The 18150-nt window shown below is 37.5% G+C and overlaps 2 protein-coding genes across 3 annotated transcripts in view; one reads left to right on the forward strand and one right to left on the reverse strand.

Annotated features, from left to right (window-relative positions):
* LOC129788248 (uncharacterized) overlaps nucleotides 1-18150 on the forward strand; it is a 48012-nt gene that overhangs the window by 10055 nt on the left and 19807 nt on the right. For both annotated transcript variants that reach the window (XM_055824275.1, XM_055824276.1), the window contains exons 2-7: nucleotides 1077-1438; nucleotides 2157-2371; nucleotides 9487-9969; nucleotides 11373-11590; nucleotides 11715-12645; nucleotides 13090-13132. In XM_055824275.1, the coding sequence (XP_055680250.1) occupies nucleotides 1099-1438; nucleotides 2157-2371; nucleotides 9487-9969; nucleotides 11373-11590; nucleotides 11715-12645; nucleotides 13090-13132 (2230 nt within the window). In that variant the 5' untranslated portion in view covers nucleotides 1077-1098. The remainder of the gene's footprint in view (nucleotides 1-1076; nucleotides 1439-2156; nucleotides 2372-9486; nucleotides 9970-11372; nucleotides 11591-11714; nucleotides 12646-13089; nucleotides 13133-18150) is intronic.
* On the reverse strand, nucleotides 5595-7346 carry LOC129789884 (uncharacterized). The gene is made up of 4 exons (XM_055826993.1): nucleotides 7005-7346; nucleotides 6728-6912; nucleotides 6032-6648; nucleotides 5595-5785 (listed from the first exon to the last, which is right to left on the reverse strand). The coding sequence occupies exons 1-4, from the start codon at nucleotides 7268-7270 to the stop codon at nucleotides 5678-5680; spliced, it is 1176 nt and encodes a 391-aa protein (XP_055682968.1). The 5' UTR covers nucleotides 7271-7346; the 3' UTR covers nucleotides 5595-5677.

Genomic DNA, 18150 nt, shown 5'->3' on the forward strand with positions numbered 1-18150 from the left:
TAATCAATCTGTTCTCCGTTTGTAACAAATCCTGTTAAAGTTATTAAATTTTCATTTAATACTTATTCATGCATTTATCAATAAAAATGATTGATATCTCGACTACGTGAGACAATATGACTACTCACTGCGACTTCTGCGTATCAACTTTCAGTAAATGGCAAAATCAAATGGTTTGGAAAATAAATTGCTTTGCATGGAAAATAAGTTACTGTAGCTACAGCACGTTCTTGCAAATGCAAAGCTCTTAGAGATAGATTATTTGCGTATTGATTGGAATACTAATTTCTGCCATGAACAATTTACACGAGCATAGAAGTCTTCGTGATGATCGAGACAATGCTAGTCGATCTGTGAACATCAAGATGCAATATATACTTGAGACATAAAGATATGTTTTGTGTATGCGATAAACTTAGAAGTGAAGGGGCGTTTATCATTCTGTTTTATCTCTTGTGATGTATGTAGGTAATATACATTTGTGTGGTTTTCTCGGGTACATCCTCAAAACGAAAACAAACGCCGGAAATGCATCAAGATGATGTCAGACTTTTACGGTGTGTGAAATCTTTTTCTTTTCTTTTTTTTTCCTATTGAACAATCTATGCTATACGTTATATACTTTAATGTTTGTGTTACTTCTATGTACATTGATAAATGGGACACTATGGGAGGTGGGAAGAAGAAAATATATATGTCACTTGATTATAGAGGAATTTGGAGTATTTAGGTAAATTGTAATTGCTGACTATTCACTATATAAGCGTGAGAAATGCTTAGAAGAGAATTGCATTGGCATTTAATTGCAATGCGTCAGAATTTCATATGGGACTTTCAAATGAATTATCGACGTGTGGGTTTAATATTCTCTAACAGAAAATTCAAATTGCTCTATCACATATATAATTTAGCGAATTAATATAGTTTCAAATTAAAATAAACTATAATTCAAAGTTCCTAATTGCGTATAAAGTACGTTGAAACTGTTATAAATTAATGTGAAATTCCAATTAAAATAGTTAAAGCAAAACAAAAAAAAAATAGTTAATTAATTAAAAAAATTTTTTTTTAATCAGAAACTCCGTCAATGGAGACGCAATGTCAGGAGGAAGCAACATAGCGTCAGTTGCTATGGAGTCTCCTCTTCCCGAACAAGTTGAGGAATCCAAAATGACAAGCATAGCGCTAAGAAACAAAACGGATCCTGACACATCCTACGGCCAGCACTTTCTTCTCCAAAATGACTTTATGTTCATTGATGAGGATGGAGACGAGGTGGATTCGGGTTATGGGACCAACAATAGAATTCTTTTTGACGCAGAAAGAAACACCGCGCTGAGTGAACAGAAAAATTCACAGAATTCCAACAATTTGTCTCAGCAGCGACTTCAAGCGAAAGCCCAGGAGAAAGAGAAGGCCGAAGAGGAACGAACTAAAGGTAGAAAGCCAATTAGAACCTAATAGAGCATATAACTCAGGAAACATGAATCAATCGTGACTATTAAGTTTTAATAAACGTGCTCGGTAATTGCCGAATTTATTACATAAAAACGATTTGGAATATTGTCTCTGAACATTTTTTTTAAATGCATGTATCAGTTTAAATAATGCTTTATGTTTTTGTGGACAGCGTCATAAAGACAAAATATCAGTGTTCTTTAATTTTATTATTAATAGCCTTCATTAGCCAGCTGTTTTGTTTTACAGAAGCTTTATAAAATAAAAGAGCTTTAAATTTTAAGATAAACATGGCTATTCGAAATATCAAAAAGGAATTAATTAATTAATTAGAACTTACAATTTTGATTTTTTTTATTTTTTTTCACTTGTCTAACAAACCTTTTTGCTGCAAAAAGCAATTAAATTTTAGAAAATTGAATTAAATAGAAACTCAAGTTAATTTTTTTATTAACTGTGTTAATGCATGCATGTTGTTTGTTCTTTGAAAAAATTACCATGACAATCATGGGAAATAACAATAGAGAGATTCACCACTAATTGCAATGCACTTCCTCGTTTTCCATGTGAACTGACACGAAAAGTGATTTTTCTGATTTATCGCCATTGTGCTGGAGCTGAAATGAATACTAAATTCAACTTGTTGCATTTTAATGCCCTTTGTAACGTCACATATTGCATTTTGTGTGTATTTTCAGAACATCACAGCGATAGGAGATTACAGGATGTGGAAAAGAAAGAAAATTCGGTGGATGCACAACGAACAGCCAAAATTGCAGACATTCCTTTAAATTGTGATAGTGTTTGTGGGGAGAAGGTAGCCAACGATAAAATGGCTCGTGGGAAATTGCAGGAGGAAGTTCCGGATGAGGATCCCTATGCTGAATTGGAATTGTATTTGGAACGAGTAAAAGTAAGTTGAAAAAAAAAATATTGTTTACTAAATGAATTTTATGATGTATTCTAAGACGGAAATTACCATCAAGCTTTGATATATGACCTAGTTTATCGTAGACTGTGGTGCGATGGTTTTGATTCTGTTGAGGGTCTGCTGATGAAATGTTTGCTTTTGTAATGATCTTTGGTGCGCAATATCATGCTAATAGATCACTCATGATTTTATCGATTTCATGTGATTTTTTTTCTTTCAAGAAGTGAAGAAATTTTCTATTTTTTCCACTTTCACATGGAATAACCACATCGTAAATTTTACATAAATTCATGAAGGTGCTATAAAATTTTTGATTGAATATTCCTATGATGTATGTAGATACATTAGTGTGCTTAAAAAAATGTTATCAGATGTAGGAGTCAAGAGTTTGCCTCTAGTAATTTACATACATACATACATAGAGAGCGGAGAAAGATTTGAGATTGTAAAAGACAGCTACAAGGAGAGACGCAGAGGAGGATAATAAAATATAAATCAACAAATGACTAAAGATCTTCTATAAGTAGTCATAACATAGAGTAATTGAAATGCTCCCTCTCTCCGGGGCATGTCGTACACATGATAAATTTCTTGATAAAATGAACATAACAATTTCATCATCATTTCACTTACTAAATTGAGCCCATTCTTGTGATCTTCATACCACTGATTGCTATTGTGAGGATCACGTTAGGTGTGCTATGTATACACATTCAACTTCTTGACGTCAGACCATTTCGAGTTTGGCGTGGATTTATGACTCGCTCATTTCGTTTATTATACATACTCAATATTGATATGTTTATGTTCCATCATCAGAAGAGTGGTGTACACGTGAGAAGTCGATTCTGATCGATGGGACTACACGGCAGCCTCTTTCGCATACAACCAACCCGGGCAATGATCAGTCTCCTACTCCTAATGTGTTGAATCATCGAGTAATATGTTCACGATGATTCTCTTTACCCAACCATTATTCCATTGGTAATATGTTGTGCTGTGTCTGGACTTTTTTCTTCTTCTTCCTCCTCCTTCTCCTCTCCCATATACATACTTGATGCTTTGAATAAATGAAGGGAGTGGTAGTTAAATGTTCACTCCGATGGTATCACATCGTAACTTGATTTTTGCAAACAACCAACATACAAATGCCTCAAATGACTCAATTTGCAAAAGGCAAGCAACAAATTGCGTATTTTGCACATTATATATTTTTCAATTACTGCACTTTATGATGCATTGAATCTTCTCTCTTGACGAGTGTATGGGGACCATTCATATAATAAAGAATGAGGAGGATCACTTTTTTTCTTGATCAGCGCCCAACCGACACTTTCAGAGATGATTGAGTGTGGTCATTTGTAACATTGTACCCTGGTCTTCTTGCTTATCTACACATAATGCTACTTCTGCAATACATAAATCGATGTCGACTGGGGAAATATCTCAAGACATTGCGCGATAGATGAGTATATTAATAAGATGCAGAAAATCTTGTGACGTCGCGGTAATTTGCATATCGAGAGAAATCACACTGCAACGCATTCTTACAGTCACGATTCTTTGCAAAGTTATGCGAGTTGTATGGAATTTTTTGCGGAAGCTCTATCTTCTTAGTTGGCCGATAAATTGATTCCTCAGCTGAGAGTTTAGAATTTTAATAAAATATGCAGAACACAATGCTGCCTGCTTACTATTTATGTAGCTTTAATACTAAGAGACTTGTGGCAGAGATGTATTTATCTGTATAGATTAACTGCGATTTATTTAGCTTCGTTTTTGCGTAATATTCTAAAGAGTTTTTTTTTAGTACAATCTCAGGTGAAGCTTCTGACTTTCAATCATCATTTAAACTCATCAGCAGCTATCATGCATTGTTGTTTGTATTCAAATTTAATTGGATTTATTTGCTGATTTATTGCAGTCATACAGTTTATTCGCTGATAAAATTTGACAGACTGTCTTTTCATGAAGCATCCACGTCAAGGAATTGAAATTTTTTGAGTGGATTTTATCAAAGTCTGTCATGTTTGCTTGTTCTTCATTTTATATACTGTTGAATTTCTCCCTCATAGTATGCGAAACAAGTTGCTGGATATTATGGAGGAGAGATCATATCGATGGGTCTTTTTCTGCAAAAGAGCTCCATTATGCGTATGAGGAATGTCTTATCGCATGCAACTCCGTTGCACGTCTGAAAAGTAATTCAATAAATAAATTGGGGGCTAGCAATTGATGGAGATATATTGCAAGAAAAACGTACGTCAGTGAAATTTTATGAACTTGTTTGACTTGCGGATGATGTAAAGACAAAGGAGATTGATATTAAAAATTCAAGCCCAATGTTGCTCGTTTCAAGTTCATTCATTAAAGATGAATTTACTTCCTCTTTCACCATTGTTGCACCATGGAATATTTTACAAAAGAAAATTGATGCTTGGATGCAATTTATGAAAGATCGAGTTTTTCACATGATGTTTCGAATCAAGTTCTTTTTATTGTCAATTGTGAATTCGTCGAGAGTACTTTAAAATGCACCATTCAATGGCAATTTGCAAAGAAGTGGAAGATGCAGGATTTAGCAATATATTTGAACCCTGAGTGCGTGAGGGGTCTTTTTTCTGTACTTCACCGTGAAATCAACAGGTTATCGAATACCAATTTTTCTCGCGCTACTGATTATTACCAACAAATGCCCAACATAACTCATAAATAATTCATTTAACAATTTAAATTCTCCGGTGAATTTTTCGTATCAATCGTGTGTGTGTGAGCTTTTTTTCTCTTTAAAACTATACAATGTTACTGCAAAAGAATAAAATGGAATACTATTAGCCTACATCCAATAAAATGTGCACTTAAAATTAAAACAATGTAATTCGTGTTTTTCAGTGAGACACCATGGAACTAAATTGACCTTTCCCGAGTGCAGCTTGACTTTATTTTCTGAATTGAATTTTAAAATGATCTTTATTGTTTCATTATGGTGGAAAAATGCGGGCACGAGGTAGTCCAGTAGAAGAACTAATTTTACATTCATTTGCAATAATAAAACATGATTTTTTCCATTCTCTAAGGACACAGCAGGAATAAGTTAATTTTTTTCAGCACCATTTGCACTACAAAATGCTAAAAATGGTGCTTTAGAGTGCATTTCGCGGGAGAATTTCCATTATTTACTGCACACGATGAAAATACTGATGAGTTAATTGTTTCAATTGCCTTGTTGTTTAATGCTTCATTTGTACATAATTAATTGAGATGAAAATCAAAAGCTACAGTACATCTCTATTGATCGTCAAGCATGTTGGTGTAGTAGTCCAAAAAGTCTGCATCGTTGTCCATGTATCCAGTTTTCGTTATTAAATTTATATATCCATTCAGTCCTTGCATAGGCTGGAAAAAAAACGAGATAATATTTTTCAAAAATAAATCATTTTTATAGTATGTTGGATAAGTTTCAATTAACCAAATGATTTTATAAAATAACAATTTTTATAAAAATACAGTCATGTTATGAGATTAGCTGTTGAGTCGACTCCCCGTGGTATGACATTTTCGTTATGCTACATGTTAATTATATCCAGTTAAATAATTTGTGCAAACATTTGGTGAAAGACGGCAAAAGAGTGTTTTGATTACCTCGTTGGCACGGCTCAAGTCACCAGTCATGAGTGTATCTGCTGGAAATCTCTGTCGCCCACGATCGGTGTAGAAAGTGTCGTGATTCTCTGAAAAATTATTCAACAGCTCTTGATGATCGAATGGTTTGTTGGGATCACCACCATCGGGTGTGTCAACAACAACATCAAACACCCTCTTTTTTCCGCGATTCGGAAAAAAGAGGTCCTGTGAGAGAAGGTCATCAGCCAAGCTCGAAGATTCCTTCTTGATCTTATTCTTTGCTTCGAGTGCATCAACATCTGGAGCTGCTTCCCTCTTGCTCACACGAACAATGGCGCGTTTTCCGCGATTTGGGAAGAATAGTGTTGGTTCCTGCAAATCTAAGGGAAGTCCCCGTTTCCCCCAGAGCGAATCTTGAATTAGCTTTTTGCCACGATTTGGAAAAAACAGCTCATCGGCCGGGATGATATCATCGAAACTCGCCATCTTACTGCGCCCACTCTTTTTCCCACGTTGAGGCATAAATAAGTCGGTGTTGTCGAAGAGATTGCTCTCAAGTGAATTCCTCTTTAGTATCATATTGTAATTACTTTTCTTTCGACCTCTCGGCGGGATAAATGGATCTCTCAATGCGTCTGCAAAAAGTATGCATTGCAAATACACTTGTGTGATAGCTCATTTGATAAATTTGATGTATGGTCATGCCCTTCTTACCGAAATTTTCAGGTATATCGCCAATCTCACGGCGAACCAATAAATAATTCGGTTCTTCGGCAAACAGTGCACCCTCACGCAAGCCCGACAGGTTTAGGCTCTTCCACATTCTCATCCCGGAAATGTGTTTCGGAGTGATTGAGGAGATTTTGTTGGAAAATTTTACTTGCCTGCAGTTTGAGAATCTGCAAAAAAGGAATCGCTTCTTAGTTGCAAATTTATTCAAAAGCTTTCCCAAAAGCTTCCTTAAAAGCTCACTACATATAAAATAACTAACCGACTGTATGATTGGCAATTTGGATCAATTCGTGAGAGAAAACTCAATAATTCTGAGGCCTGAGGACTTCTCCTGAACCTCGTATCAGGCGACACGGATGGTTTTTCTTGATCACCCTGAAAAGTCCCATCGACATCGCTATCCTTTGATTTTTCTGGGATATTTTTCACTTTTTCCACCAAACTTTGTTTAGTTAAGCTCTTTGGTGCTGATTCAATTGAGGTAAAGAATGGCAAAAGAAGGATAATTGACCAAAGCAGCAACATTTTGGCCACCACTGCTAAATAACTTTCATACAACTTAATCCACGACTCACGAGCGAACTGAAGATAAAGGAATCACTGACCACAGAATCACAATGAAGTATCCTTTTATAGGGCTCTAGATGGGTGGAAATTGCGTCAGGAGTGTTCATTTGATGTATTAGTTTAATTCTACAACAATATAGAAAATTGAATAAAATTGTCCAGGGAATACACTTCAAGAAATTGCAGAGGAAGAATTTTTCTATGAATTGCGTAGAATAATACGTACATATAAGAAGTGCAGAGTGTGTCAGAAATAATGCAGATTTAAAAAAAAAACTTTTTATATTAAAAATTGGATTTTTTCTAAAATTTTGTTTAAAAATTTTATTAAAACTGAATCAAAACTGAAATAAAAATAATTAGGATTTTAAAGTAAAAATAATTTAATTCGGATGTTTTATGAATGGTGCACTCTGTATTTATCCAACGAATCCAACAATGTACCATTGCTGTGGTCAGAGGAGTATAATTGAAAAATCACAGAGCAGAAAATAAATACAGAAGGACATTTTTTCCATTAATGAAAAAGCAAAAAGGTCTATCTACTTCGTCTCTGCCATTTGTGATACATTTCTTCTTTTTTCCCCTTTTCACTTTTATCATTCGTATATTGAGTTAATTAGTTGGTGTTCCACTTCGTGGCCAACACCAAGTATTGTAATCGTCGGAAAAACCGACCACCTCAGATCGGGCTCAAACTTGGTATGAGTACGTTTCAGACAACCCACATTCCAAAACTGGTGGTGGAAAATTTTTGATCCGGCCGGCCTGCCGGTTATCCTGCCGGTTATCCTGCCGGTTATCCTGCCGGTGGTCGTCATTTTGCCTTATAACGCGAGAACGGTAAAAGATAGAGACTTCCGGTTTGAAGTTTTCTATAGAAATGTGGGTGTAAATTTTCATTTTTTTGCATTTTCAAAATCCAATATGGCCGCCGTCCGCCATTTTGAAATACTGTCAACCACTTCCCTTATAGCTAGAGGTGTGAAATTTTAGTATGTTGTAGAGCTCAGTGAGACGTTTTCATCGATAATTCATACTTGAAAATCGGTCAAGCGGTTTAGCAAATATGGCGGCCTAAAGCAAAAAGTGTTTTTTCGATATATCTCGAGAACGGCTTAACCGATTTTGACCATCTTGGTATCAAATGAAAGGTATTGCGAAGCCCTACAACTGTCTAGAACATTTCAAGTTCCAAGAACATCCGCAAGAGGCGCTAAAATCAAAAACAAAAATTGCCTAACTTTAAGGGGCAATATCTCCCAACATCTGTTATCGTTTTCCTTTAAATTTTGATATGTTGTAGTCTGACTCAATATCTATCACCAGTCCGAAAATGAAGAAATTCTATGTCGCCGTTTAGAAGATATAGCCATTTGAAAAATTCTTGAATTTGAAAAGTTCTAAGAGTCATATCTCCTGAACTGCTTGATCGATTTTGCTCATCTTAGTATCAAATTAAAGGTTTTGCAATTCTCTACAACTTTTTGAAACATCAGAACCCTCTAGAACCACTTCTTCGAAACAAAAAATTCCAAAAACTGTTTTAGTAAAACAAAAAGTAGCCATTTTGTGTTCTGGAGATGACCTTGAAAATTATTGAAATGTATGTCAATTTATAGCCTGTTTTAATACATTTCCAAAACTAGTCAAGAAATTTCTGTAGGTCTTATAGAACCAAAGATATGACCATTTTTATCCATCAAATTGCCAAATTTTACAAAAAAAATTAAAGTCTACTAATTCTGCTCACAAATAGTATTACAACGCATAAACAAATTTCTACACGTTGTGGGACACCAACTCTTATAACTGGACGCGTTATGATTGACTTTCACATGGGAATTGTGCAAGAAAAACGTGTATGAGAGCCAAACGCAATGTTTATGAAGAATTTATGAAAATTTCGCATGCTAAAATGCTGAAAGAAGACTCCATGAGTGAAAGTGTTTTTATTTTTAATCTTTCCGACCATAAAATAAAAAAAATATCGTGCACGAGCTATGATGTATTTAATTATTTAATTATATGTTTTATGGAATAAATTTTCACACATTCCCATCCATGGAGAAGGCATTAAATGATAAAATAGGTCATATATTGCATTCAAAGTGCACTTAAAAGATTCTGTGGGTATTATTTTACCTCTTTTTTTTGTTATTTGTTACTTCCAGAAAGAAATAAATGACGTTTTCGAGCAGCTCAACCATAAAACGCATAGTGCAAAAGATGGAGTGTTTCCACATACTAATAATACGGAAGCAAATAACGTGGAACGGAGAAGAGATAACAAATTACAGAACGAGGTGCGGCTAATGAAATCGGACGATCTAGTAATAAAAGAGGCAGAAGATCCAGCAGAGATCGTGAAGACGCGAGATCAGCGGGAAAAAAGATGTGACCACACGACGAGAAAGAATGAACTGAGATCGATGGAAACATCCATACTACCATATCCAAAGGATGGGGAGAGAGCAATGATCAATGAATGGGCCGATAGCGTAATGAGAGAATTCGATGAGCTAGTTGAAGGTGAAAAGAAGCCGGCTCCTGCGGTGAACAGAAGGCACCATCAACAATGGCATGATGCCCCTCATAGTGCTGCTGACCATCTCCATCTGAAGCGTTCCAGCGACAATCTCGTAAATGGACGAGCTGTAAGTGATTTTCTCTCTATGGCAAAGCAATCTATCAAACATCCGCAACTCCTCAATTTCCACATCGCAACATACATATATGTACATAGGCAAACTTTCTTCTCACCCAAACCCAAAAGCTCAAAATCACGAATTTAGCAACGGGTGTGCCGAATGTAGGTGTCATCAGCACTCTGATTACTTCCCCGCCATTCAATAGCTAAACAATGAAGTATTTATATTAAATTTTCAATTACACATTATAATTTAGTATAGGAGAGACCGTGCGTGGGTTAATTTTCATGAATGGAACAACACACAAAATGACTCTTCACAAAAAAGTGTCATTAACTCTTTGCATAAAGGAGCAACTTTCCAAAAACTCTTTTGCGAAATAATATTTTATTGAAATCGCAAAATTGGAATTTTAAATTTATTCTTTAGTCTTTTTTGTGGCCCACAATTTTTTGTTTTGAGATGTTGTCTTGTACACAGGCGGTACACCACAATCGATCACCAATTTCATAAATCATTAATATTGCTGACCGATTTGGCTGTTTTGGTGCTTTTATTTGCCATTCATTGATGAAAACTAATTAATTTAGCCCCATACGTGATCCATCTTACGAAAAGACATTCAACAATGCAACATTGACTGCTCTTTACTGCAGTGCGGGGATTTTTAATGAATTCACATTGGATGAAATGTCAATCTTTATTGGCAATATAATGCACTAAAATAAACTTTAGGTCGCTTTAAAGAGTCATTTTAAAACCATAAGCCTATGTGTGGTGACACAATATATGGGATGGGTTTTCTTTAGTTTCATTTCTTCACCTTATTTGTGATACAATATTATTTATTCATTAATATTATTTTATTCGAGAATCATTTTAGTTTTCTAAGTCTCAATTTTATTTTTTATTAAAATTAAAGCAAAAAAAAACAACAGAAATAGGTCTAATTTAGTCATTTTCAGGGACTAGAGAAGGATTTCCCTGATCTCCCACATACAATATAATAACTATGAAACATCTTGCATTCTTGAGAACATATAATTTGCCACTCTCAGTGATATGTAAACAATCAAAATGTATTTATCAGGGATAAACAGCGAATAAAACCACTTATAAATAGGAGAAGTTGTGGAGAGGAGTGATCTTTGGAAGAACACACGTTGATTACGATCACTTACCCATGACATTGTGACTATATTTCGTTCGTTGCCATGCGGAGGCTTTCACAGAGCCAAGATCTCGCGCCTGTATTTAGGTCAGATATGATTTAAGAGCATCCGTTCAAGAACAAAATACTAATCCATCATCAACTAATCACACACTCTTGCTGTCGAATAGAGAGCATTCGAAAGTGTTAATGATTGCTGTCGTCTAAAATGCCTCGTTTCTTTTTCTTTCTTTCTTAGGGATCTGATAGTTCATCCCCCATTCTTGGCTACAGTAAGGTGTCTGTTGACTCCGAGGCAACAGTTTTGAAAATTGACGAAGGAATTGATGAGAAGAGAGAAATATCAACACAGACTAGTCCAAAGTTGCATTCAATAAAGAAAGAAGTTTCCCCGGATGCATGGACGTCAGAGGAATCAATCCTGCGCGGAACAGACACTGTGGATGAAGATAATAAGTGAGTGATTAAAAATATTAATTATTTTCTAATTATTTAAAGTTAATGGGTAACGAAAATATTTCCTCAAATTAAAAAAATCTGTGTCGAAGAATTTTAGTGATTGAAGTTCATTTTCTTGTAGGTCAACTTCTTCATCTGCCGGAGAAGATATCTCTGCTGCACTGAGTTCAGGCAAATCTGGGAATTCATTAAATTCCTCCGTGGATGATAGTGCAGAAAGTGGTTTGGGTACTGCATCATCTGTACATGGATCAGGTTACCGGAAAATTCGTCCGTATCTACATCAGATTTCCCAAAAATCCATTGATGATAAAAATGCGTGGATTAGATATGAGAATGCCACAACACAGACGGGTAAAATGCGGCCGTCATTGAAATTAATAGAGAATGCCTCGTTTGTTTCCACTGACGATCCGGATCTTCTGGAAGTGTTGAGTTTGTATGACGACAATAATGCCGATGACGATGAGTTTGCCATCTCAGACTCGGAGACTTCTTCGAAATACCAGGAAGATAGCTGCACGGAGAACACGAAGCTGGACAAAGGATTGCCTCAGAGTATGAGTAGAAAAATTCCAGAGGAGAATGACGAGGAGGTGATGTTGCGACGAAAAGCAAGTGGCCCTCAATGTGATATCGCGAAGAATGTCAAGTGCTTGGATAGACTGGGCACGTTAGTGTCATACACTCCCAACGGTGGTGCATGCAAAACAATAAATAACACATCTGTAGTACCTGAAAAGCAGTGCAATAGCTTACCATTTACTCGACGAGTAGCGAAGGAGCGACATTTTCCACCGACACCGCCCAGCATTGAGAATGAGAGCGATTCCGCTCTCCCAGCAATAAATCGGCGCCCCTTCTGTCTACCCATGAGTCAGGAATCATTCCATACTATCTCCCAACTTCCGTCGCCCAGCACGACATCCCTCCACAGTGGCGGGAATCGTCGATCAGCACTGCTTATTCAAGAACTCACCACAAAGAGCAACTCAGCACCACTTCTGATGAAGAAGGAGAACAAAAGGGATGCCTTCACCGACCAAACAGCGGTATGTACCACTCAATCTCTTAATTTAGCATTAAATACTTATACTTCACAAAAGTAATCCCCCTTTCGTGGTGAGCTAAAAAGCACCAATTTCGTCTTTATACGTCCTTGAAATAGATTTGTATCATTATCATCTCAATTTACATATACTCCAATATCTGGACTATGCAATCATCTCCCGGTGCTATAATTTGCACCTCGATCGCGTAAAATGCTCGCAATGGGCAGACAAGAAAATTATGTATTAGATTGTGTGCATCAGAATAGAATAATAGCACAAAAGTGGATTATCATTATATTTAATGATTAATTTAATGTAATTGTCCACAATTTATGCTTCACGCGCCATTTTCAGCGGAGGCGTCTTTGGCTAAAATAGGAAGAAAATTTTGTCTTGCAATTTTTTTTTAATATTCTAATTGCCACAATTTCCATCTCTTTCCAGAGTTTACGATACTCACGATCGCAGAGCGACAGGTACTTGGCTGGTGAGTAATTTCTGAGAATATTCTTATGTCTATCTATGTAGTGAATATGCATGAGAACAATGTAGAATTATTGCATTGACGCAGCATTTTTCATTCATGAAGTCGAAATCTGACCGAGATTTTTTTTTTAAAAAGCTTCTTTTCAATTCTTCGGAAAGGAATGAGAGACATTTTTTTTATTAGTCAGTTATGTACGTACATAATGTACTTATGTATATTATGTACGTACGGGAGTATAAAGTATATATTTTATAGTGACTGAAAATTTCAATATATGCGATGAGTTTTGCAACAATCAGCTAAATTAATTGTACGAGACCAATAAAGCCGAAAAGAATTTTGCTTTATTGGTTTTCCAGGTTTCTTTCAAGCAAACTTGTTTAAGATTTTAGCCATTCATTGAAACAACTCATGCTCATGTATATTTTAAAATTAAAATCAGAAAATATTGTAGCGTTTTTCACTACCAACGCACACCTAGAAATATTGCGAAGAGGGGTCAGGGGCCGTGGACTGTAATTCTGCGGCGAGGGGTAAATGAAAGAGGTGGATTCATCCTTAACACTCATTTATTAGCCCCTATCTCTCACTACACGGACACTACACTTCCGCCCCTCTCCTACGCCTCAACCCCGGTCTCTTCCGTTCCCATGCCGCTCGACTTCTGAGGGCCCATAAAGGGCCTCACTAGTAAGTAAGGGCGAGGGCTTAACAGTAAGCGGCCCGTCTCATGAGAGAGAGCCTCGGGGGGGGGGGTGTTATACACACAATTCTCTTCTTCCTCCATGCCGCTGCAATGCGGCTTATTATGAGAGCCAAATACATGGTGCATCACCGAAGTATAGCTCTCATATGGAAAATTCGCCACACTCCTCCCCGCCTGCTTTGATCGTCCCGATCAAAAGATCGTCGTTGTGCAGACATGGCGATTTTCCTTACTCTTATCGTTTTACTGCAACAGTTCAGGAGGTCTTTAGTTAGACACACCCTCGACCACATCGCTGATTACGATGAGGTTTTGACTGCAACAGTTGCTCCACCGTTGCGTTATGCCTCCGAGTATCTCCGCAAAGGTTCTACATTCGCCGAAGTGAATGCTGGGAAATAATCGTGGCTCCAACAACGGCCTTCTTGTCTTCATTGGGATGTTGGAGGACGTTCTTCTCCAGTGATGTTCTCCCTCTGGAAAGCTTGTCGAGTTCGTCCTCTCGATCCTTGTCTTCGCCGCCGCTCTTCTTGTTGACCCGAACATTTTCTCTCGTTCTCACGACTGTTGGAGGTCAGGGGTAGGTCAGCGATACCTTCAGCCTCAAGGTTCTCTTCGGGCATCTCCACCGACTCCACAGAGCGAACACATGGGCGGTTTGATCGCGTGGCTTGACGGTTAGATTCGCATTCCATCGCCATCACCAGAGCCTCATTAAGAGTTCGGGGGCGACCCATGCGGGTCCAATCTTGGACATCTAAATCAGCAATTCCATCAAGAAATTGTTGCGCTGCCATACGATCTAGGGCAGCTGGGGGACACTCTGGAAATGCTCTCCGCACCAGCTTCCGCAAATCCTCCGCAAACGCAGAAAGTTCCTCCTTACACGTTGTCTACGGCTTTTCAGTTCCACGTGTGACAACGCTCTGAAATGTTCGCGTCCGAACCTCATCTGGAGGGCCGACACAATCCCATCCCAGCTGTGCCTATGACTCAGGGGGATGTTTCCTAACACAGCCAAAGCTGACCCTCTGAGGGATGCGGCTAGCATTGTTGTACGCTGGTCCAGATCCCATTGAGGGCATCAGCAACAACATTGAATTGGATTAAGTAATCCTCTAGCGGTTGTTTCCCATCGAAGAGGTCCACTTTCAATCGAAGAATGCCACGAGTAGAATTCACTCCAGTCACAGGGGGCAATGAAAGATCGCTGGGTAACTCTACGCGGCTGTATTCGTGAGGTTGTAGTGGAGGGCCGCATAGTCACTTGCTCGCCCACAGGAAGTCTCACCGGAATTCTCGGCTGATGTTGGTCACCACCGGCCACTCTGACATTTCGCGACTCATCGCCATTTCTAGGATGTGCAGATGCTTCTGGATGTTTGTTGATTGTTGTGGGTGTCCCAGAAGCCGATCCCACTTCTGACACCAGTTGTAGCGTTTTTCACTACCAACGCACACCTAGAAATATTGCGAAGAGGGGTCAGGGGCCGTGGACTGTAATTCTGCGGCGAGGGGTAAATGAAAGAGGTGGATTCATCCTTAACACTCATTTATTAGCCCCTATCTCTCACTACACGGACACTACACTTCCGCCCCTCTCCTACGCCTCAACCCCGGTCTCTTCCGTTCCCATGCCGCTCGACTTCTGAGGGCCCATAAAGGGCCTCACTAGTAAGTAAGGGCGAGGGCTTAACAGTAAGCGGCCCGTCTCATGAGAGAGAGCCTCGGGGGGGGGGGGTGTTATACACACAATTCTCTTCTTCCTCCATGCCGCTGCAATGCGGCTTATTATGAGAGCCAAATACATGGTGCATCACCGAAGTATAGCTCTCATATGGAAAATTCGCCACAATATTACTTGCTTTCAGCTAAAAGAAAAAAAAACAATCTAAATGGTGCCCTTTTCGCTGAGGCAATTTAATTGGGTATTAAATTAGGATTATGTGGTCTTTCGGGTCTTTCACAGGGTATTTTACTTTGGGGTGAATTTGGTTTATTTGCTGTGGTCGTCTTGTGTGGGTCCGATGGTGTCTTTACGCACATTTGAAGGAATTTCTTCCGAAAAATTTCCATAAAGTAAATGGAAATTAAATCTTTGTTTCTACAACATTTTCCTTCTGTATAGTCCAACACAAAAGATTTGTTCTGACACCGACCCAAAGTTGGAAGGAAAATTTACCTCCCCTTCCTCCCTCACTCCATTTGGTGTAAAGGGCGAACTTTGGGAGTTGGTGAAAATCCCTCTTTAGGGTGTGCTTCACACGTTTCAAGTCTCGAATTGAAAATTGTTGAAAGGCAATTTTGGGAAAAAGAATTTTGTGTGAAATTCACGGAATGCCGGATGATAAATTTTAGTGCAGAGAAGAGGAAAAAGATGTCCTTGTCATGTGTCTGTTGCTCTCTGCTACAGCAGGTTCGTTTGTTTTAAACGGCAACGCCTTGGGTGATGTCAAGGGTGGCGATTTGTTGAAATCTTAATACCGCATAACGTATTTTTGAGGTCAAGTTTCTTGCTCATTTGTCATATCCCCATCAAATCTAACGATGGGACGATCACTCAGCAGAAACCATAAAGCGAGGCTTATTTCCATGTTAACTTTTTCGTGAATGGGTGGGAAATATGGGATGTTGCTGCACAGATATACAATTTATAATGTTATGTGGGGATGCTATCAGTATTGAATTGTGATATGGACATTATGGGTTTATGTTTTTCCCTATCGCTCCATCTTTCAATTCAATAATATTCATATTTTATTTTTGCCCACTCACCGACCCGAGTGCGCATGCGAACGCTCAGACGGGAAAGAGCTTTTCCTCCTCATGTCGTATACCCCACAATGAGATAGATCCATCATTTGTGGGAGAGTGTGAAAATGAGAAGTTATGAAAAGCCACACGAGACTTTTCCGCACATAAAATGTTCTGGCGAGAGAGAATTATGGGAGAGGAATGTGTTAAAATGAAGACATTCTGTTGTGGGAGAGTTGGCCTTCCGCAATGAGAATTTTTGCACAAAGTCGAAAGCACATGCTGGGTGGCAAACAAAATAAACTTTTAGTAGCGTTTAAGGTGTTAAGCGTTGCGGAACACGACAAAATATGATTTGTTCTCATTTTCTTTTTATTTTAATCTTGCAATACCTGTTAATTTTTTATAGTAAAAATAGTTTGAGAAAAATTTCATCCAAATGGATTTGTGACAAATAATGCATTTTCTTTCGACACGCAATCACGAAACCTCCGTTCACTTGAACATAATAAATATTGTGTATGTACAAATTAAACCAAAGCTTTAGTGTTGCAACTACTCCGTGGAAAATTTGATTTAAAACATTTATGCGAGACAGTTGAATTTCAAAAGAATGTGAAATAATTTCCTCAAAAGTTTACCAAATGACTTTAAAAAAAATTAGCAGAATTTTTTCTCCTTGTGGTGCACATTCTGTGAAATCTCTCAGTTACACGTGTTTAATGTTGAAAGAGAAATTGAATATTTGAAATTTTCCATACGCTCTCCCTGTGCATGTTAAAAATATTCCAAGTGTCCAGCATATTTTTGATTTATACTCGTGTATATTTTTTTGCTAGCGTGATTCACTTTTTTGCGGCAAAAATATAACACACTTTGTCGTGCACATATAGCGAATCAGAGAGTACAAAAGAAAATTCTCTCAAGTTAACAGTGTTGTGAAATTGTGGTGCAAGATGCAGCGCCGAATGTCGACAATCAGAGAATACAAATTTTTCCGCAGCTTTTCTGCCAAAGTAGATAATTGGCCTATCCGAAAGGCTGAGGCCATTTGGAGAAAAATGCGAGAAAGGAAAATTGCAGGTATTTTATGGAAGTTTTGGAACATATTTATGCTAAAAATGAATCTCTTCAAAAATATCCCTGAAAATATCTAAAAGTTTTCTTTCTTTGAAATTAAAATTAAAACCATTTTTCATAAAAACGTAAAAATAGAAAAAAAGAACGCTTAAAAATTACCTTTTAATTAGAATATTCTTCTGTTGACTTCCAGCAAATTTCGGGGTTTTTATTGAGCTTCAAATACCACGCAATCCGCATAGCATTTTAATTACATTTTCTTTCCTCAAAAAAATTGTAAACATCCATGCTCTATTTTTAGATGTAAAAATATGATCTATTTCTGTACAAATTAATAAATAACATGAAAATGATGACCTTTCTAAACTTGTTGAGCACATTGTCCTATTAAAATTTCAACAATGCACATCATCACACAAAAATATATCAACAAAATTTATTTATAATCTTTTTTAAGTTAGTACCAACCATACTAACT

This window comes from Lutzomyia longipalpis, chromosome 1 (genome assembly GCF_024334085.1).
Source record: "Lutzomyia longipalpis isolate SR_M1_2022 chromosome 1, ASM2433408v1".
NCBI classification, from domain to species: domain Eukaryota; kingdom Metazoa; phylum Arthropoda; class Insecta; order Diptera; family Psychodidae; genus Lutzomyia; species Lutzomyia longipalpis.